Source organism: Lentinus tigrinus (assembly GCF_003813185.1).
Source record: "Lentinus tigrinus ALCF2SS1-7 unplaced genomic scaffold L226scaffold_6, whole genome shotgun sequence".
In the NCBI taxonomy this organism is placed as follows: domain Eukaryota; kingdom Fungi; phylum Basidiomycota; class Agaricomycetes; order Polyporales; family Polyporaceae; genus Lentinus; species Lentinus tigrinus.
This window is the reverse complement of record NW_027137915.1, coordinates 805323-824560: the sequence shown is the minus strand read 5'-3', so window position 1 is coordinate 824560 and position 19238 is coordinate 805323. Positions and strand designations below refer to the sequence as shown.

The 19238-nt window shown below is 57.3% G+C and overlaps 9 protein-coding genes across 9 annotated transcripts; 4 read left to right on the top strand and 5 right to left on the bottom strand.

Annotated features, from left to right (window-relative positions):
- Positions 1–436: 436 nt before the first annotated feature.
- Positions 437–2244, top strand: L226DRAFT_521243 (uncharacterized protein; the record flags this gene model as incomplete). The annotated part of the gene is made up of 3 exons (XM_067678689.1): positions 437–611; positions 684–1752; positions 1809–2244. 3 exons carry the CDS (start codon positions 437–439, stop codon positions 2242–2244), a joined length of 1680 nt encoding a protein of 559 aa, XP_067538236.1.
- An 86-nt stretch (positions 2245–2330) lies between these two features.
- On the bottom strand, positions 2331–3636 carry L226DRAFT_532445 (uncharacterized protein). The gene is made up of 3 exons (XM_067680264.1): positions 3571–3636; positions 2992–3517; positions 2331–2917 (listed from the first exon to the last, which is right to left on the bottom strand). The coding sequence occupies exons 2-3, from the start codon at positions 3476–3478 to the stop codon at positions 2448–2450; spliced, it is 957 nt and encodes a 318-aa protein (XP_067538235.1). The 5' UTR covers positions 3479–3517; positions 3571–3636; the 3' UTR covers positions 2331–2447.
- Positions 3637–4043: 407 nt separating this feature from the next.
- Positions 4044–6066, bottom strand: L226DRAFT_328618 (uncharacterized protein). The gene is made up of 5 exons (XM_067673970.1): positions 5942–6066; positions 5739–5891; positions 5644–5685; positions 4190–5563; positions 4044–4120 (listed from the first exon to the last, which is right to left on the bottom strand). The coding sequence occupies exons 2-4, from the start codon at positions 5826–5828 to the stop codon at positions 4196–4198; spliced, it is 1500 nt and encodes a 499-aa protein (XP_067538234.1). The 5' UTR covers positions 5829–5891; positions 5942–6066; the 3' UTR covers positions 4044–4120; positions 4190–4195.
- Positions 6067–6621: 555 nt separating this feature from the next.
- Positions 6622–9899, top strand: L226DRAFT_532443 (DAO-domain-containing protein). Its single transcript, XM_067680263.1, has 7 exons — positions 6622–7042; positions 7455–7635; positions 7687–7850; positions 7901–8685; positions 8741–8876; positions 8940–9499; positions 9567–9899. The coding sequence occupies exons 1-7, from the start codon at positions 6721–6723 to the stop codon at positions 9669–9671; spliced, it is 2253 nt and encodes a 750-aa protein (XP_067538233.1). The 5' UTR covers positions 6622–6720; the 3' UTR covers positions 9672–9899.
- Positions 9860–10674, bottom strand: L226DRAFT_504067 (histone-fold-containing protein). Its single transcript, XM_067677961.1, has 4 exons — positions 10553–10674; positions 10340–10489; positions 10160–10278; positions 9860–10104 (listed from the first exon to the last, which is right to left on the bottom strand). The coding sequence occupies exons 1-4, from the start codon at positions 10643–10645 to the stop codon at positions 10053–10055; spliced, it is 414 nt and encodes a 137-aa protein (XP_067538232.1). The 5' UTR covers positions 10646–10674; the 3' UTR covers positions 9860–10052.
- A 504-nt stretch (positions 10675–11178) lies between these two features.
- Positions 11179–11928, top strand: L226DRAFT_568686 (uncharacterized protein; the record flags this gene model as incomplete). The annotated part of the gene is made up of 3 exons (XM_067684200.1): positions 11179–11290; positions 11343–11492; positions 11543–11928. The coding sequence occupies 3 exons, from the start codon at positions 11179–11181 to the stop codon at positions 11926–11928; spliced, it is 648 nt and encodes a 215-aa protein (XP_067538231.1).
- A 1129-nt stretch (positions 11929–13057) lies between these two features.
- On the top strand, positions 13058–14664 carry L226DRAFT_544188 (uncharacterized protein; the record flags this gene model as incomplete). The annotated part of the gene is made up of 3 exons (XM_067682254.1): positions 13058–13993; positions 14048–14239; positions 14293–14664. 3 exons carry the CDS (start codon positions 13058–13060, stop codon positions 14662–14664), a joined length of 1500 nt encoding a protein of 499 aa, XP_067538230.1.
- A 156-nt stretch (positions 14665–14820) lies between these two features.
- L226DRAFT_328518 (uncharacterized protein) lies at positions 14821–15619 on the bottom strand. The gene is made up of 5 exons (XM_067673969.1): positions 15442–15619; positions 15284–15371; positions 15143–15223; positions 15074–15080; positions 14821–15014 (listed from the first exon to the last, which is right to left on the bottom strand). Exons 1-5 carry the CDS (start codon positions 15547–15549, stop codon positions 14978–14980), a joined length of 321 nt encoding a protein of 106 aa, XP_067538229.1. The 5' UTR covers positions 15550–15619; the 3' UTR covers positions 14821–14977.
- A 287-nt stretch (positions 15620–15906) lies between these two features.
- On the bottom strand, positions 15907–18084 carry L226DRAFT_504066 (O-methylsterigmatocystin oxidoreductase; the record flags this gene model as incomplete). The annotated part of the gene is made up of 9 exons (XM_067677960.1): positions 15907–16148; positions 16205–16540; positions 16596–16867; positions 16927–16940; positions 17008–17137; positions 17196–17460; positions 17534–17722; positions 17791–17920; positions 17970–18084. The coding sequence occupies 9 exons, from the start codon at positions 18082–18084 to the stop codon at positions 16076–16078; spliced, it is 1524 nt and encodes a 507-aa protein (XP_067538228.1). The 3' UTR covers positions 15907–16075.
- Positions 18085–19238: the final 1154 nt, after the last annotated feature.

Genomic DNA, 19238 nt, shown 5'->3' with positions numbered 1-19238 from the left:
ATGTGAATGGTTGCACTCCAGAACTTTCTCCGGTGTGATTGAAGTGTGCAATTGTGGACGTGTACCTGCAATTGATCATTACTTTTTCTTCGTTGCACCTGGTCAGATTTGAGAACGAACCGTGAAGGGGTCGAAGCACACATAAGCTCGAGCTAGTGGCGAAGGACGCTTGCACTGCATCGTGGAGGTCGGCTACGGCGGCGAAGAAGCACGCATGCGATCTCGCAGCGCCTCTCCCATCTTGACCCTCAACGACCACGACTCCACCCAAACACCGACGCACTCGTCGGATACAACCTTCGTTTTGTCGCCGTCAGCGTTGGCCTCACATCCTAAGTCCGAGTCTCCCTCTTCGTCCTCTTCCTCCGTCAGCGCACGCACGCACGCGCGGAAACGGTCGAGCAAAAGCAGCAACGGCGGAATCGGATTGAGCAGCATGTTCTCGCCGCGGAGCAGCAACTATGAGCGGCTCGAGGGCGGGATGGGCCCGAGCAGGAACAGCCCCGGGCGCAGGTTTGCGTGGAAGAAGTTCGCGATTGGAGCGGTGGTGTTGATTGGGCTTGTGTATTTCCTTGGGCCGAGGAGGGAGGATCTGGACGACTATATGCCTTGTGAGTGCGCCATTTTGCGTAAAAGCGTGCCGTTGTATGTGGTGTGCTGAAGATGCGGCCTCGACGACGCAGCCATCATCCGGCCGGACGTGCCCAGCGAAGACTACGAGGGAGTTCCCGCACCCGGACCCACGACTACGAAACACATGGACTACCACCCCGCTCCCCCTCCTCACGAGGACGACTCCGCCCCTCTTGCTCGCCCGACTGACCCCGCGAGCGATGGCGACCTCACGAAGACGCACTACTGCACGAAGCCGTACAAGGCGGGTGTTCCCCTCGTGCAGTTCGCGCTCATGATCGACGCGGGCTCGACGGGCTCGCGCATCCACATCTACAAGTTCAACAACTGCAGGCCGTCGCCCGCGTACGAGTACGAGGTGTTCAAGCAGCGCCAGCCCGGGCTGTCGTCCTACCGCGACTCGCCCCGCGCGGCTGCAGAGAGCCTCGACGAGCTGCTCGACGAGGCGATGCACGTCATTCCCGAGAGCCTGCGCAGCTGCACGCCTCTCCAGGTCAAGGCGACTGCGGGCCTGCGGCGGCTGGGCACGAAGGAGGCGAACGACATCCTCGTCGCGGTGCGCCACCGGCTCGAGGAGAAGTATCCGTTCAGTCTGCATGGGGAGAACGCGGTGGAGATCATGGAGGGCCGCGACGAGGGCGTGTATGCGTGGCTGACGGCGAATTACCTGCTCAAGACGCTCTCGAAGGACCCCGCGGCGAAGAAGACGCCGCCGTACGCGGTGCTCGACCTCGGTGGCGCGTCGACGCAGATCGTGTTTGAGCCGACGTTTGATATGTCGAAGCCGGATGCGACGCTTGAGGAGGGCGAGCACAAGTACGACCTCAAGTACGACGGGCAGACGAGGGTGCTGTACCAGCACTCGTACCTCGGCTATGGCTTGATGACTGCGCGCCAGAGCACGCACCGGGTCGTCGAGTTCATGGGCAGCCTTCGCGGGTCCAGCCACGGCAAGGACGCGGTCGTGACGAACCCGTGTCTCTCGCAGGGGACGAAGAAGCTGGTGGAGATCGAGGATGAACGGCTTGGCGGGAAGTGGAACGTCACGATGATCGGCGAGGATGTGGGCAGCTGGGAGTCGTGCAACCGGGTAGTTGAGCTCGTCATGGCCAAGGATGCGTACGTCCCATCTGATTTGTCTTCTCTCTGCTCTGTATCTCATGACTGTTGCGTAGGATCTGTGAGGTCAAGCCGTGCTCCTTCAACGGTGTGTACCAGCCCTCGCTGCTCGAGACGTTCCCGCACGGCAAGATCCTGCTCCTGTCCTACTTCTACGACCGCCTCAACCCCTTCGCCGCCACGACCGCCAACCCGCTCAAGGCCCCCCTCCACGTCTCGACGTTCGCAGACCTCGCTAAGACTGTCTGCCAGGGCCCGACGGCCTGGGAGAAGCAATGGGGCTCGGACAAGGCGCTCATGCACGAGCTCGAGGGCCGCCCCGAGTGGTGCCTCGACCTGACGTTCATGCACGCCCTTCTCCGACTTGGATACGAACTCGGCGGCGACCGCGAGATTCAGCTCGGGAAGCAGATCGACGGCACCGAGCTGGGCTGGTGTCTTGGTGCGACCATCGCGATGGTCACTGGCGCGGAGCTCAAGTGCCGTGTCTGAGATTTCTTTCTTATCTGACACCTGAGCTGGAGTTGCGAGGTGTGTTTCGCTATGCATATGTAGCGCTGCTCGCTGTGTTTGAATACCCTAGAGTTCATAGGTGTAATTTGTCGTGTAATGTATAGACGTTCATTCGCTATCCTACATATACCCTCGCAGCCCTTGCAGTACATGGAAACAGTCTGTCAGCCCAACCCTCGAGTCTATTGGTATACCACTCTCCTGTCGTTGCGCGCATCAGAGTAAGAAGGCAGCTCGTCGTCGGCGCCGCCCGGTCCCCCAGGCATCATGCCGACATGTCCCTCGACCTTCCAGTTGTTCCCCTCCTTCCACTCAAAGTCCGTCCCGCCCCCAAAGTTCACCTCGAACGCACACGCGCCGGGGCCCGCCACGCCGATCGCGGCGTAGACGTCGTGAATCTCGCGCGGCAGGTATATCCCCGAGAACGCGTCGGGCAGCCGCCGGCCGTTGTGCGTGAAGAAGAGCGTGCCGAGGTCCCAGGTGTAGCCCACCCCGACGGTGTCCCCCGGTGAGACCGTTGAGAGCTCGGGGGTGTATGTGCGCCCGCCGTCGGGGTCCTCGAAGAACTTCCGGCAGTCGTCTAGGTGCAGGCCTGCACTCAGGCGGTTCCACCCGGGAAGCCGCCAGTCTGGGTATGGACGGCATGCGGTCCCTGTATGCAGAGCAAGTTGGTGTTAGCTATGTAGGATTTGAGAAAGTGAGGGGGATACATAGGCGGTCACTGACCTACAGCGATGACGCCGTGCATACGTATGATCTTGACCTCGTAGTAAACTCCATGCCTCCCGCGCGTATCATACAAACCCGCTAGGATCGGCAAGTCGCTCAGGATGCAGACGTCCTGGCAGTCCGGTTCCGTGACGACCTTGATCACGCCCATCGCAGGGCCCTTCTCGCCGCCGTTGTGTATGACGCCCCGAAAGCGTGGCGTCGTGGGCACGGCAAGCTGCCACGCGCCGCACCCAAGTCGCCGGATGCGGTCGATCGCGTCCGAGGAGAGCATGCGCGGGGCCTCCTGCGGGTGGCGCAGGCAGAAGGCCTCTGCGGCCTCGTAGTCGGCGGTGCTGGCGTCCGAGTACAGGCCTTCGGCGTGCACTTGTTCCGGGGCGGGCTCCCACTCGGGAGGGGCGTCGGCGGGGTTCTGGGGTGAGGAATGCTCGCGGGCTTTGCCTTTGCCTTTGGCCTTGGAGGAGAGGGACTTTAACCACGACATAAAGTGAGGACTGGGAGGTGTGGCGTTGCGAGCGGGGGAACTGTGGGATATACAGGTTCAGTTCGCTCGGCCATCTTATGCTTATTTGTAGATGAGCGAAGCGCACTGGTGCTTTCCTTGGAACTTAATGAGTCCGCAGCTGTAGACCTGTGCCACTGCAGGGATCGACTGTGGCAGTAGAGGTAGAGGAATGCCGAGGGGCTGTGCTTGAGCCTGAGTCTGCCCGGTTCAGCGGTTCAGCGGTCACTTCAGCGCGGGCTCAACTCAGATCGCGATGCAGTGGACAAGACGCAGTGTATTTTCAATACTATCGCGGCAGCTTCTGGAGTCGTCGGCATAATCGGGTATGCTATATGTTCAGTCTCGTACGTATTGCAATTATGCAGCGGGGAAGTTGAGCGATGGATACAACATTTCTGGCATACCGTACTGAATCCTGACCAGGGAAAAGATGATGGGCGGTGTACAGCAGATACGAGATGAAATATGGGTCATGGGTCATGGATATGAACCGGAGGTGGAGAGGGAGTGTGTATGACGAAGCCCTAACGCGACTCGAGGTCACCGGTTGACTCCTCCTCCAGAATGCGCGAGTGAGAAAGTCAAGCGTAAAACCTCAGCCATCGATACTGAGGAGGTATACTAGAAAAGACGGAGCGAGCGAGAGATGAGTACGTGAGGATCGTCCACTGGCATCCGGCGGGACTGTACCTTCAATTATATTGGCGGGATCTGCCCGCATTGATTCTCGCCCTCGCGTTCAACCTCCACCCATTCACGTTCATCCGCTCGAATGCTTGCGAAGAGTTCCAGGTACCGATTCACTTCTTGCCAATCCTTCTTCCACGCGGGTCCGCTGCCTGTGCTTCCATATGACGTGGGGAAAGCATTCGTCAACCTGGGAAAAGTGCGGGCGAGGAAGGTAGCGACTTGGTCGGGGCGGGAGATGGGGCAACACACAGCGCCGAGCGATGTTAGACTGGGTCTTTTGGATCTGCGTGGCAAAGACATCTGCATATACTGTGTGTCTTGTGCATTGAGTTGGAGACCGAGGGAATTGAGATCAGGGCAGTGGATAGCAAACGGGACAAGTCCCTCCAGGGTAGGGAGATCGAGGACGTCTTCTGAAGGGTTCCTAGAACACAGACTTATATACTGGATGCGAGGCCATGCTTGAGCCATCTCCGCACACAGGCGGTTGTCTAGGCATAGACCACAGTGCGTACAGACAACTAATGACTCCAACGCCCTGAAGTCGAGCAAGGGGCGCAGGCAAGCAGGAAGTTTGATCGGTTGCGAGCCTCCCTTGAGTTCTACATTCAAATAGGTCAATGCCGAAGGGGAGAACAATCTACGAATGCCGTGGAACAAGAAGGGAATGTGCCGAGCTTCCGGAGGTTCCCACAAGGTCAACCGCACGATCTGGACGGCATTGAGCGCGACGACACTGCTGGGTACGACGCCCAACGGTAGCACGGTGTCGATGTATAGCTCTCGTAGAGCCTGGAAGGGCGGCGCTTCTCTGGCAGCGCCGGATACTAGTAATAGACCTTCAAGAAGGTCGTGTAGCGTACAGACCAGGGACTCAAGCCGTGGTAGGTGTGATAGGAGATTGAATGATTCTTTGTCCAGGACCACCCTATCATGGCATTCGAACCTCGTGAGTGAATGTGTTGTGAGTGGAAGTGATAGCTCGGGTAGAGGAGACGTGACGCTGCCCGATGTGAATTTGATCGTCAAGAAGTTGAGGTGGGAGAATTTCTCGGAGATGTAGGACAGTGTAGATGGCAGGATGTCCGGAAGATACCTCAGGCGGAGATAGATGTCCCGGACGTGCGCACCGATCAAGGACAGGAGTGCAGGAGTGCACTCATCCGGAACCTGCGACCCATACACGCATGAAAGTGTACGCAAATTGGGAAAGATGGCAAGGGTGGGCTTGAGTGCGGCTACGGTCCATAACGCTTGGGGATTTATCCTCGGTAGCGTCGCTCCAGGCAGATGCCAGAGTCCCAAGCGCCGCACATATGGAGAATAGTGGAAGACCCTGGACCAGTCCCTCAGTCCCGGAAGCTTTACGAATTTCTGCAGAGAAGGCATCAGTCGTGTGCCCTCGGGTGTAAGTGTCGCACTAGCTATTAGCAGCGCGGTGTGTATAAACCCACCAATTCACCTCCCTCTTCCCTCCAAACATCCGCAGGAAAACACTGGATCAGGTGTGAGAGTGCAGGAATATCACACCATAGCACTTCGATCGCACATTCGTGGAACGAACTGCGACATCTTGCCAGCCGAGCCAACGTAGAGTCGTCAGCGAAAGCGCAGATGTGGAGGACAATCTCCGGGACATCGAGTGCTCTCTGCATGTCGTGTTGTCGGTAGTTCGATGCCTGCAAGACTTATGATAGGACGGCTGTGGTGAGGGTGAGGGCGAGAGTGAGAGTGAGAGTGAAAGATCGATACCGACTGCAGCTCAGAGGCAAGACCTCGAGGCGTAATTCATAACTTCAATGACGCTGCGGTAGGGCGGCACGGGCCGACGGTACGGGTTCCCGGACTGAACTGGCACGTACCGGCTACTGGCATGCGAACATCCAACTTGTTGGAGAGTTCTAGGGAAGGATCCTCCGCACCTCGGTGGCCAGAAGTTGGGTACGGATGTAGTGGGTCGGCAATACGAGCCTTCAAACTGGGTGAAGTGCTGGAGGTGCATCTCATTAATGTTGCTAAAGGAGGACTAGGAGGCCGCCTGCGAAGAGGACGTTGAATTTGCGGAGAGCAGCCGAGCAACAGATGTAATCTTGACATACGACGCGTAAGAAGCCAGCCAACGACGAATGTCAATGGATCTCCGGAAGACGCAGTGCTTCATGCATGTTCCGCCGAATCTGACTCGGTGTGTATCAGAACATCTAGCTTCGCATCATCTAAAATATTGCACTTGCTCACGAAGTAGACAGGCCTGGCGTGGCCGAGTGCGAGGGTCCTAGGAGCAATATGCTGCAATATGTAATCAGCCAGCGCTGCCGCGAGCGGGTTGAGCGGCAGCACCGGACTATGGGTTTACACGGGCCGGATCGCAGGTTCGGCCCGACATACGAAATGCGAAGGGCGCATCCAGGGCGCAGAGTTCGGAGCTCATTTGACCTTCGTCCACCATTCCCGAGCCCGACTCCCACCTCGGCCTCGACGTCGACACCCTCTTTTCTCCTCTACTCGCTCTTTGCTGAGCGACGTACCCCATGCTTCGCAAACTCGTCTCGCGCCGCACTTTCGCGATAGCCTCGGGGTCCGCCGCCGTCGCAGCGGCCGGCGGATACTACTACCTCAACTCCGGACCCACGTACCCGCCCTCGACGAAGGAGACACGTCGGCCACCCCCGCCATGGACGCCCCCTTCAAGGCAGCACATGCTGGATGCTCTCAGGGCCTCGAGCGAAGACCCCGCTGAGGAGTTCGACCTCCTCGTAGTCGGAGGCGGAGCGACGGGTGCTGGCGTTGCTGTCGATGCTGCAAGTAGAGGTCTCAGAGTTGCGCTCGTCGAGCGGGATGACTTCAGTTCAGGTGAGCTTCACGGTGGCAGAGAACGTGCGTCATAGCATCGGCTAGGCAGAACCTCGGAGAAATTTTGACACCTCGCGTGCGCAACAGCGTCTCGAGGAGGCAATTTTCCGTCCGTGGTTGTCGGCGAGTTCGCGCACAGGCGAGTTGCGCGTTGCGCGGACTCGTCTGGAACTCCTCCCATCTCAGACTTGAGGTAGCGAGTCGTCGTGTGCTTGCTTGCGCAATGGCATCGGTGTACAAAACCTCCGCGAGGTTATGTCCACCATGTGGCGATTGTGTAGATCACTCCAAATGACTCCTGTGCAATGCATGCCGTATCGTATTGTTCTCAGCTTTGGCTTAACTGCGAACAAACTTTTTCGTGCCCACACTCGGCAGGTCTGAGCGATGTATAACTGACATGCACACACAGGAACCTCGTCGAAATCAACAAAGCTTGTCCATGGGGGTGTGCGGTACCTTCAGAAGGCCGTCATGGAGCTCGATTACGAGCAGTACAAACTGGTTGTTGAGGCTCTTCACGAGCGCAAGATTTTCCTACAGACCGCACCTTACCTCTCTGCTATGCTTCCCATCATGTTGCCAATATACAAGTATGAACCTCTTTTTTGGCATCATGCGAAGTTGTGGCTGACTTGGCGCAGGTATTGGCAGGTACCCTACTACTGGGTAGGGTGCAAGATGTACGACCTCCTTGCAGGAAAAGAGAACATGGAGTCGTCATATTTGATGAGCAAGGGCAAGGCCCTCGAGGCCTTCCCCATGCTTAAGCCGGACGGCCTGGTCGGCGCACTGGTCTACTACGATGGTACGCTGTGTTGACCTGCTGCTGGATGTCGTAGCTGACATTTCTCGCAGGCCAGCACAACGACTCGCGTATGAACATGGCGCTCATAATGACCGCCGTTCAGCAAGGCGCCATCGTAGCTAACCACGTCGAGGTCACGTCGCTGGACAAAGCTGGCACCGGCAAGCTGCAGGGTGCGCGCGTGCGCGACGCACTCACCGGAAAGGAGTTCAACATTCGCGCGAAAGGTGTCGTCAACGCGACTGGGCCTTTCTCGGATGCGCTCCTTACCATGGACAATCCGGAACACAAGCCGATCGTGCAGCCATCCTCGGGCACCCACATCACGCTGCCGAACTACTATTCGCCGCGCACGATGGGTCTTCTCGACCCTGCGACGTCCGACGGCCGTGTCATCTTCTTCCTGCCTTGGCAGGGTAACACCATCGCTGGCACCACCGACACTCCCGCCGAGGTCACGACTGAGCCCCGTGCGCAGGAGGAGGAGATCCGGTGGATTCTGGAGGAGGTGCGCAGGTACCTCAGCCCGGACATCAAGGTCCGCCGCGGTGACGTCCTCAGCGCATGGTCCGGTCTTCGTCCGCTCGTCAGGAACCCCAACGCTGCGAGCACGGAGGGCCTCGTTCGGAACCACATGATCCACGTGAGCGACAGCGGTCTGCTGACGATCGCTGGTGGCAAGTGGACGACGTACCGTGCTATGGCTGAGGAGACAGTTGACAAGGCTATAGAGGTCTTCAACCTGAAACCCCAGCGCGGATGCGTTACGGAGCGTCTCAGGCTCGTCGGTAGCGATGGCTGGAGTCGAAACATGTTTATCGGCCTGGTTCAGCGGGTGAGTTTGCATCGATGTATGCGCAAGACACCTCAACTAACACGCGCATGGAAAGTACGGCCTCGAGACAGAAGTCGCAAAGCACCTGTCGGACAACTACGGTGACTGCGCATGGACTGTCTGCTCGTACGCACAACCCACCGGCAAGGCCTGGCCGCTCCACGGTATCCGCCTCGCACCCGGATATCCCTGTAAGTCGCCCTTAGGTTGTTCCGCCTGCCTGCACTCACACTGACTCACCGCCCCGCACCCAGTCATCGAGGCCGAAGTCCGCTACGCCGTCCGCCACGAGTACGCCCAGACCGCCATCGACGTCATCGCGCGCCGCTGCCGCCTCTCCTTCCTCAACGCGCAAGCCGCGCTCGACGCGCTCCCCCGCGTCGTCCAGATCATGGCCGAGGAGCTGCACTGGTCCTCCGCGCGCGCCAAGGAGGAGACCGCGAAGGCGACCGCGTTCCTCGGCAGCATGGGCCTCCCGCCGAACGCGACCCCGCGCCGGATCTCGAACGAGCCCAAGAACGTCGTCGAGTGCTTCGAGGGCGTGCTCGGCATGAAGCACGCGGGCGAGTACCGGCGGCGCGCCGCGCAGGAGATGATCTACAGCCGCGCGCAGTTCGAGGCCGGCGAGGTCGAGGCGCTGCGTGCGGCGTTTGGCGCGAAGGCGCAGGAGGCCAAGCTCGAGACGCGCGAGGTGTACGAGCTCGTGAAGGGCCTGCCTGGGTTCGCGGACGTGCGCCCGAAGGACTGCGATTATGTTTTGGAGGAGGCGGGGTATGCGCGCCAGCCGTCGGTCGACTTTGACGAGTTTGTCGAGGTACGTGCTCCCGCCGTCTTGCATATGTTCGCGCTCGCGTGCTTATCACGGTTTGCCTGTCTTGTAGATTTGCGCCGAGCTCAGGGAAGTGCTCTTCGCACCCGCGCTTGCGGAGAAGGGCAAGACCGAGAGGCTGCGGATCCCCGTCGAGAAGAGCGGCGGTGGTGTCTAAGCCACAAAACTCTGTGTATCTCCTATGATCGCACTTCGTATCATGTACTCTACACACATTGCTATAACAGCGCGCGGACCTATCACACTTTAGTCTCCACTCACACCGCCCGCAACATATGGACAAAGCTTATCTGCACCTCATTCTCACGCTCCATGCATTACCCATAGACTTGGCCCAAAGCACAACACACTGCACACAAGAGACATTCCCGGAGGAAAACACTCCATTTTCTCATACAATAGACAATAGACCAACAGCATATAGGCATGTGTTAGGGAAACAGTAAGAGGGAAATCGTAACGTAATCATACAACTCGCGACACCCGCGACAGTCCGAGCCACGAATCCGATGAGGCGAATGACGACGAACAGATTGTCTTACGTGCGCTCACCACGGAGACGACGAGCGAGCGCAAGGTCCTTGGGTTGGCTGCGAGGGAACAAGTCAGAAGCGCCCCAAACGGGAAACAAAGAGGGTCACGTACATCGTCACACGCTTGGCGTGGATAGCAGCGAGGTTGGTGTCCTCGAAGAGGGAGACGAGGTATGCCTCAGCAGCCTCCTGAAGGGCCATGACCGCGGAGGACTGGAACCGCAGATCGGTCTTGTGACACGTTTTCAGCATCGGGTCCGTCTCATGACGAGAAAACGCGACGGTGACTCACCTTAAAGTCCTGTGCGATCTCACGAACAAGCCGCTGGAAGGGGAGCTTGCGGATGAGGAGCTCGGTCGACTTCTGGTAGCGACGAATTTCACGGAGGGCGACAGTACCCGGCCGGAAACGATGAGGCTTCTTGACACCACCAGTCGCGGCCTGAACGCGTAGGGGGGATGAGCCGAGGGGTCCTCGACGTGCCTATCAAAGAGGGGGACGCACCGGAGCCGTCTTGCGCGCGGCCTTGGCAGCGAGTTGCTTACGAGGGGCCTTGCCACCAGTGGATTTACGAGCGGTCTGCTTGGTACGAGCCATTGCTGAGGATGTGCTGGAAGAGTGTTGGGAAGGGTGGTGAGGTGGGCTGTAGACTGTGTGGCCGGAGAGCGGGTGGTGGTGGTCGAGGGAAGAGGGTGGCTATGACATTCAACAGCTCGCGTCGGTGACTTATATAGGCCGGACACGGTGGCACGTGACGAGCGGGGAGTGACGCGCTTGTGGCTGTGAGCGCTCTCCTTGTTGACGCGTTTGGGTTCTCACCGTCCCGAACAAGGCGACGATGTGCAGCGGCCAGGCGGCCGTCGTGTCCATTCATCCACTATGCTGCACTCATTGACAAGCATCGCATTGCTTACTATTATGTTCAAAGCGTCGTCCTCGGGTGGGTATCAGGAGAATAGCTGTATAGTACTCGTTTAACCTGCCATTCGGATGTGGACGACGCGGTGGATGGTTTATTGCTGTCAACGTCAGCCTGACTTGGATATCCCACTTCATGGTGAGTCGATCGCGGTGGCCTCCTTTGTCCTGTACCGCCATCCTTCACGCTCTTTAACTTCATCCTATGCGCCATGCCGACACACTACTCCAGGGACACGCACACGCAGCCTCTGCTAGCTAGTCATCAATGTCGTCCTATCTCGCCATCGTTCAGGTTCTGCGCCGGCGATATTACGGCACTCGGTGAGCTCTATGGCTGTATGCAGGTTATCCGCATATACTCACCAATTTGTAGTGGTTGCTGCGGTTTCGATATGGTACATCGTGTGGGGAATCCCACTGACCATCCGCTGCTACAAGCTCCTTTCTGCTATTCTCGCAGCGCGCAAACTTCGGCGACTCGGTCTTGCAGGCGACGTTGAGAAGACTGGGTCGGAAGACCAAGGTTAGTCGCCCCCGTCTCTCGGTAATCTCCTGACATGACCTACCATGCAGGCAAGAACGTCGACGTGGACCCTCGCCTCTCTCTCGTGTCTCATCTCCCGACTCACCTCGACTCATGCGAAGATGTCGCGGTTCCTCCACCAGTCTACACTTTCTCTGCCAACCCTAACCCCACGGAGACAAGCCACTCGAAGAAGTCTTCAGCTGAACGGCAGTCCTCATCCGGAACAGCTTCCAGGTCGCTATCCCGGTCTTCTTTGTCTGGCATCTACTCGCCTCGATCAAGGCGCTCCGGGGGCGTTAACCCTGCCTTCGCCGCTTCTAAGCCCTCAGCAGTCGAGCCCTCCATTGATGTCGACAAGTACGACATCTTGAGCACACTCCCTTCGAGGCCTCCTCTGGCGTATCTCGGTCATGCCGATTCCAGGGCAGATTAGGAACATGCAAGCCGTGCATGTGGTGGTTTAACTTGACCAAGAATACGTACACCTGGCTCAATATATGCGTCCGATTTGCGACTATCCTGATATTGTCCATCGTCAAGACACACCTTTGTGATAGACCTTCTCAAAACAGAAGATCTGGCGCCTTCGAGATTCGTCCTAAGCGTCACCTTACCCCAACTCTACTCATTCGGCGAGTTACGGTGAGCCGATGCTTGTGACAGCGCTACATAGCTCGTGAGTCACTCGTCTCTTCTTACTACTGAGGTTAACCGGAACGCTCAGGAAGAAGCTGTCCTCCTGGCAGTTCGGAGGTGGGTACGTGTCTTGACGTCGTCGAGCTCACATGGCGTCCGGTTGCTCCCCGTCTTGCAAGCCCATTCTACACGAGTCGCAATCATTCTGTTAGTAATGGAGGCAGGCTCCGAGTGCTGACCGATGAAGCGCCGCCAGAAGCATTCTATGTTGCTGCAGGAAAGGTCTCAGCATTGCCATCTGTGAGCTCATCTCAACTCCGAACAGTCCTCTTTCACTAGATCCGCGCTGACGGAACGATGACTTCACTACATGCAGATAAGTCGGCCAGAGAAGCGCGCCCGAAGTGGGCCACATTTCAATCTTCGTTCTTCTCGCCAGAGCCTCTCACGCCCTATTGGACGTAATACCCACACGCCGCTCATGCGCCCTCCTCCGGATATGCGCATTGTCTGCGCCCCCGCTGGGCCGCGCCTGCCCGAACTGTGGCCGCCGGATAGTCCTCGATACGGATGAATCGCGATCGAGCAGCAGCTCGGCAGTACGGGCCAAGGAGGATCGGGGCCACGGTGTGCGCGATCTTCAATCTTGCATATTACGCCCTCGATTTCCGGGAGGCTCGCGAGCTGCATGATCAGGCAAGTTCCTTCACGTGCTCGAACACGCTGCATACGCGTGTCCGTGCGTGATATGTATACACCCCACCCGCGGTGGTGGCGGCAGACAATCGATGCTGCCCTGTCTGCCCTAGCATTCGCATCTTCTCTCTTTGGCTCCCTTCAGCTTGACTTTCATATCACACAGACACTCCGCACTCAGCGCGCACCCAAAGAGCCATAGCGAAACCCACGACAAACAAAACCAGGAGATGTACCTCTCAGACATCGCAAGCGAGTCCTACTACTCGCACAGCCGCGGCGCACGGAACGCAGGCGGGGGAAGCACGCGCGACGTCGACTCCATCGCCGCAGGCCCTGCGCGCCGCTCGAGCCACCTCTACCGCATGTCCCCGCCAGCGCCCCCGACGAGCATCCCCATCGACGACAACTTCGACGCGTACACGACCGAAGCCCCGACGGAGTGGGTCGTCGACGACGACCAGCAGCCCGAGTACGACCGCGACGAATCCGTGAGCGGGTACCGCAACTACGTCAGGGAGATGGAGCGCATGCTCTCGGGCCAGATGGAGAGCGCCGCCCGCTCGCAGGAGCGTCGCCATCAGCAACAGCAGCAGTACCGGGACCAGCAGCAGTTACAGGACACGGGAGCGCAGCTCCCGCCGCTTCGACGCAGCAACACGAGCATCAGCGAGAGCGTGCGGGGCTCCCCAAGGATGCCCAGGAGGAGCCTCGGGAACCCTCAGCATGCGTCTGCTTCGCCCATTCCCCCGTCACAGCCGTCGCCGCCCCTGCCCCCACCGGAGAACGCACGCCAGGTGAGCGGGAAGAAGGGCCAGATCGAGCTGGTGGAGCAGCGGATACTCGAGGACTCGCCGTCGCGGACGATCTCGCTTTGGCGGGAACGCGTTGCGCAGAGCAGCGCGGGCGGAAGCGCGTATGGACCGGCGGGCGACGAGGTTCGGAGCGAGGTGGATAGCCATGTGCGTACGCATGGGCATGGACACGGCCATCGAAGGGTGCCATCCGGCTCTGTTGCCTCGGACGCACGCCTGCGGAGGGTGGCGAGCGAACACGCGCGGTATGCGAGCTCTGGAGTCGATGGCGGTGGTGTGAAGCACGGGAACGGGAGCGTGCGCGGGACGGATAACGGCAAGACCGGCAGGGCGTCGTACGAACGGAGCGAGGTGAGACGATCTTCTCGACCACCTTTAGGGCCCAGAGCTGATACGCTGGCTTAGTACATGGTGTCTTACCACCAGGCGACCAAGGGCATGCCCAAGCTGCTCTTCTCCCCTCGGTCCGAGGCTGCCGCCCTCCCGAGGGAGCTGAAGACCCCATCGAGCCCGACGATGAGCAAGATGTACGATCGCGCGCCGCCTTCGCCAACGATGCGTCGGCATTTTCCTCGGAAGTCGCAGGACAGGAACGAGGTGCGTTGTTACTACCATCGGTTGTTGAACGTGAACGCTGACGGCCCCCGTAGTTCATGATCACCTACCCCCAGACCCCGCCGCACACCGGGAGCCAAGCCAGCTCCGCGAGCCCAAAGCTCCACGGCAATGGGGTGACGCCCCGGTCGCCCGTGCAGGGTTCGTTCCGCGAGGAAGGCGGGGGGAGCTCACTCCGAGCGACGTCGACATCGTCGGTCGAGATTATCCTGTCGTCGTGCGACCCGTCCCTGCTGCACATCGCGCCGATCCTGTACGAGCTTGGGATCAAGCGCGTGGACCACCTGCGTGCGATCGCGCGGCTGAGCGAGGATACCAGGGATCGGGAGGTGAAGGAGCAGGCGCTGAAGCGCGGGGTGACGGTTGTGGAGTGGGCGATCTTCTTGGACAAGCTGCAGAGCTTGTAGCCTGGCGGTGTTGCGTGGACGTGCAGACGAGTTGGGGGGAGAGAGAAGGGGGGAGGGGTGTGAGACCTGTACGAGTATGTTGCATTGTACGTGTATCAGTCGGTTGGCTGTATGTTGGATGTACAATGCATTCAGTGTATCCTTAGGGCTGCTTGAGCGAGACAAGACGAGGCGGAGCAGCAAGCATGAAAGCGCTCTGAGACTCGAGTGATGGATAGACGATAGACGTCGCGATACAAGTACAAGTGACGTGAGTAAGCGGCCAGAGAAATCGAAGAAAATACAGATATCGCTGAGACGCCGACGGCGCGGCCTAGTTTTCTCGCCAATTGTTGCCGCAAGCCGTACACCTGCAAAGTCATCAGCAGTCACAATATTGGAACGTATGACACAAAGAAGCGTCGCATACCGGTAGACTGTACGAGCGTAGGCGAGTTAACGGATGGAACTAAGGAGGCAAGCAGCTAATTGTACGTACACGTAGTCATCGGTTCGTCGGCCGACCTGATCTGCAACTGGTAGAAATAAGCACGGCCATTGTCGCACTTTGGACATGTCGCTGGAAGGGTAGCAATCAGGTATTGTCACAAGAGGGCACGAGTCCTCGATGCTTTCGTACCGTTTGTAGAGTCAGCGTGTTTCCATTGGTCTTCGCCACCAAGGACGTCGTCGACCTCTTTCCTCTTCAGCTTTGTTCTCGAAGTCATCTGCAAGGGGTGGCATCCATTCAACACATGACTCGCACAACACACGTTGAATGGTAAAAAGCCGACAAACCTGTTTCGTGATCGGAAACTCGTACGCGCAGGTGTTACATGCCCATTTGTTATATCCCGTTTCTGCTGAGATGACCAATAGGTTGGCGCAGTTAGGGCAGAAAAGCATCGTAGATTATCCGACCCAGGCCTGTGGAAAGTAAGGTGTATGTCCGAGGAGGAGCGACGTGGTTCAATCTGAAGCGGCAAATTGTTGGGCGCTTCCTGATCGGGTAGTCTTCGCTACTCGCCGCCATGATCATAATGGATGCAGTGACGAAACCTCGTCGCTATCTCTACACAGTTCAGCCTGAGATGGCCACAAATTGCGTCACATACATCTTAGGTACCGATTCACTCCAACTCGACTGCTAAACAATATTTCGGTCTCAATCCACGCACGGAGTCGGCGCGACACAGAGTGCCGGACATGATATGACGCTGCAGCGCGAGAATGCATCATCCAAGCGGCGAGGCAAGAAAAGATGTCCAGCCATATAAGTGCGGATAACTATGATACAGCTGAGCTATTCGGCGTGGGACTCATAAATACCGACTTGCGCTATTCCCTTGCGCATTGCCCCGTCCATGTCCATCAACTGCTACCGTCCACAGAATGCACAGGCAGGACGCAAGGAAGACTGCCCGCTGGTGTCTTAGGCCAGAAGACGCAGCAATTCCACCTCCAAAAACCGAGGGCGGATAGTGCAACGGCAGTCCTCCAGGTATCTGCCCGCAGTGATCAGAATCGAATGCTCAAAGGACCCTGAAACGCAGTCACGTACGATAGGAAGCCGTCGGACATTATGGGCTCCACTTTGACTGGCTGTCCATGGTCGTCCACCGGAGGAGTAATACTGAACATGTGGAGCACGGACGCAATGATAAGGAAGAGCGAATCTTTCGCAAAATATCTCCCGGGACAGATCCTTTGGAGGAGCGTGTCTCTGTATTCAGATACCATCGCATATAATATTTCTACGAGTACATGCCTTCTTCCGGATCCGAAGGCAACCGTGAACGGATCTCTGACAGAGGCATCAATCTTGCCATCGCGTATGAAGCGTTCTGGATAAAAATCGGCTGGGTCGGGGTACTCCGCGGAATCGTGCATGCAGGCCCTGGATCATGATGAGGCATTAATGAATAATTATGAGATGCAAGACAACGACCCACCAGATGTTAGCCACCAGAATAGTGCCTGCCGGGATGAAGTAGCCTTGTATCTCATCATCCACCATTGTCCGATGCGCAATGCCAAGAGGTGTGACGTTGTGCCAACGTAGAGATTCCATGATGACCGCTTTGACGTATATCAAAGCCTCGCGATCGTTCAACTCGGGCAAGCGCCCTCGACCGACAACCCCGTCTAGCTCGGCCTGTGCTTTCTTCTGAACCTCAGGATACAGAGATAGAGCAACGAAGGTAGCAACCACCGTTGAAAAAGTCTGAAAGGGATTGAAGGTATGAGTTATCGATCGTGAGTCGTAAATTCGACGACACTCACTGTGTCTGATCCCGCTGCGGCCCGGAGATACAGTATGTCGGTTAGCGTCTACCGAAGATTGAAATTAACTGTGGTCTACACCTTCGAATGTGACGGCCGCCACATCTTCAATCAGGTCTTTGACGTTGAGGGATTGACCAGGAACACCGTTCGAGTACCGGAGCCATAGAGCATCCACGATGGTCGTGTCACCTAAGACCACGTCTTCTGTCTGAATGCCTCATGGTCACTTTTCGAGCATTGCTGATTGAATAAAAATCGGAACATACGAATGCAGTGTTGCGCATCTTGAAGAGATTCTCCTTCATTCGTAGGCTTGCCTCTCGCCATCTTGCGAACACGTTCTGGAAACCGGCTCCGGGGAACCAAGTAGGGACATACTGCAGCAATGGGAAGACGTCCACCAGGAATTTCCCTGGAACGAACGCCTGTGCAGGTGCTTCAAGGGCAGCGTCGATCATCCGGATAACCTCATGATTTTCATCGTCAACGTCAATCCCATATGCAATCTTCAGGATCGTTGCAGCCAAAACACTGCCAAGAAGGGTTACTATCATGCGGGCATGGGGCAACGAGCTACCACCGGGACGCGAGTCGCGACACTCACAATCTCACGTGCTGCTTGAAGTTCTCTGGTTTCTGCAAGAGCTTGAGTAGAAACTTGCGAGTGATGGCACGTTGTACGGGTAAATACTTGGGTAAGACACCGGGATGGAAGTGCTGCCACAGGGCACGCCTGTAGGCACGCCACACAGGGCCGTAAGGAATGAGTCCCAGGATCCAGTCGATTCCCGTGCTGTTCACCGGAAAAATGGATATTTAGTGCGAAAATGGCACGTACTGATGACCGCATGAGATACGTACAGACGAACTAGAGGAGTGACCAGCCTATCAGATGTATTCGCAGTGCGCTTCTCCAAGAATTCTGAGATTGAGTTGGGACTCCCAAGGACGACAACATGACGGCCCATGACTTGTAGGTATACAACGTCCCCTGAACTATTGTCAGTCGAGAAAGGGTGGGTAAGTGGAGCAAGATTCACCGTATATCAAACTGAGTTCCCTGTAACCATACCATGCCTTCGATTGGGGCGTATCCAATAGATTTCCGATGATGGGCAACCCTCGCGGACCTGGAGGCAAGGCGCGCCCCCTCATACGATTACTCCAGGATATAGAACGGAGAAGAGTTCGGGTAATCAAGAAACAGATGAGCAGTAGCGCTGTGACGAGCACATTCACACGGAAGGAATGCTCAGCATCCATACTGCAGTCTGAAGTTTGTCCAGCTGCCAGCACCGATGATGAGCGCAACGAGTCAAGAAGGCGAGCGTGGAGCCCAGTCAAACGGCTGGCACCAGCGTTAGTGCTATTTGCAGCTCGCACTAGAGAACGGAACTCACATCCGCATCCTGCTGGGCAACCCCATAATGGCGCCCGGGCTGCCGACACTGGCAAGGTTTCGAAGCTTCGGCCAAGTATGAGGGCGAGTAAGTAGTATGCCCGGCTGGGACCTTCCGTCACACCTGCATGGAAACCTGGTTGCCTTAGATGCTCGTGAGAGCTCAGCTGATCACATATGTCAACGAATTACAGCACTGCGAGCAGTTGTGTTGAGCTATTCGGTTAGACGTATTGGGATCTATCGCGCACTCGCCCGCATGGGTGAATGCGATCGCGCTCACAGCTACGTCGTGGAGGAAGTGAATGAACGTGTCTTTTGACTATTTAGTCCCTAGTCCTAAATTTGCAGTTGTTAGTCACGCCGGGAAATGTGACGATTACGGGCAACGCACTTACATCAAGCTGGGTGTTTTCACCTGGTCCCGGGTGACCTCTATCCAGGGACAAACTAATACCCAGAGTGCGAATAGATTAAATGGTCGGAACTTTACGAGTGAACCCGATCTCCGTAAGGGAGGTGGGCATATGGGACGCGAGCAATCAGACTCCGTGTCCCATCGTGTCCTGAGTGAACCCAAGTTTGCATCGTTCCTCCAACGTGTTGACGTCTTATAGGTCGACATAATATTAGATATACACGCCCAAGGGGAGATCATGTCTTGAAACCTGCGAACCAACGTCGAAGCGCAGGGAAAGCGGTTTTCACGGCTGTCTGTTACTCTGCACCATGCGGCCACGAGTCAGATATGAGTGTCAGAATAGGAAGAAGGACATACTCATGACAGTGTCATCAGGAAACTTGGGTTCACTTGCAGCACGGTGTACGGGATGATCAGCCCTCTGCAGGCACAGAGGAACCATACATACATACGCCCCAAACGCCGACGGATCCACCTTGTGCCGGGCAA

Bases quoted from the DNA above. Each gene is read 5' to 3' on its own strand.
- L226DRAFT_328618 (XM_067673970.1), bottom strand. From the start codon at position 5,828: ATGTCCCGGAGATTGTCCTCCACATCTGCGCTTTCGCTGACGACTCTA. The intron at 5,686-5,738 runs GTGCGATCGAAG...CACCTGATCCAG, and splicing joins TCGCAGTTCGTTCCACGAAT to TGTTTTCCTGCGGATGTTTG. The intron at 5,564-5,643 runs GTGGGTTTATAC...CCTTCTCTGCAG, and splicing joins GGGAAGAGGGAGGTGAATTG to AAATTCGTAAAGCTTCCGGG.
- L226DRAFT_532443 (XM_067680263.1), top strand. From the start codon at position 6,721: ATGCTTCGCAAACTCGTCTCGCGCCGCACTTTCGCGATAGCCTCGGGG. The intron at 7,636-7,686 runs GTATGAACCTCT...GACTTGGCGCAG, and splicing joins ATCATGTTGCCAATATACAA to GTATTGGCAGGTACCCTACT. The intron at 8,877-8,939 runs GTAAGTCGCCCT...CCCCGCACCCAG, and splicing joins CCTCGCACCCGGATATCCCT to TCATCGAGGCCGAAGTCCGC.
- L226DRAFT_328518 (XM_067673969.1), bottom strand. From the start codon at position 15,549: ATGCTTTTCTGCCCTAACTGCGCCAACCTATTGGTCATCTCAGCAGAA. The intron at 15,372-15,441 runs GTTTGTCGGCTT...CACCCCTTGCAG, and splicing joins AGTTTCCGATCACGAAACAG to ATGACTTCGAGAACAAAGCT. The intron at 15,224-15,283 runs GTACGAAAGCAT...CTACCCTTCCAG, and splicing joins ACACGCTGACTCTACAAACG to CGACATGTCCAAAGTGCGAC.
- L226DRAFT_532445 (XM_067680264.1), bottom strand. From the start codon at position 3,478: ATGTCGTGGTTAAAGTCCCTCTCCTCCAAGGCCAAAGGCAAAGGCAAA. The intron at 2,918-2,991 runs GTCAGTGACCGC...CTCTGCATACAG, and splicing joins GCACGGCGTCATCGCTGTAG to GGACCGCATGCCGTCCATAC.
- L226DRAFT_504067 (XM_067677961.1), bottom strand. From the start codon at position 10,645: ATGGCTCGTACCAAGCAGACCGCTCGTAAATCCACTGGTGGCAAGGCC. The intron at 10,490-10,552 runs GTGCGTCCCCCT...CTACGCGTTCAG, and splicing joins CCGCGCGCAAGACGGCTCCG to GCCGCGACTGGTGGTGTCAA. The intron at 10,105-10,159 runs GTACGTGACCCT...GTTCCCTCGCAG, and splicing joins CACGCCAAGCGTGTGACGAT to CCAACCCAAGGACCTTGCGC.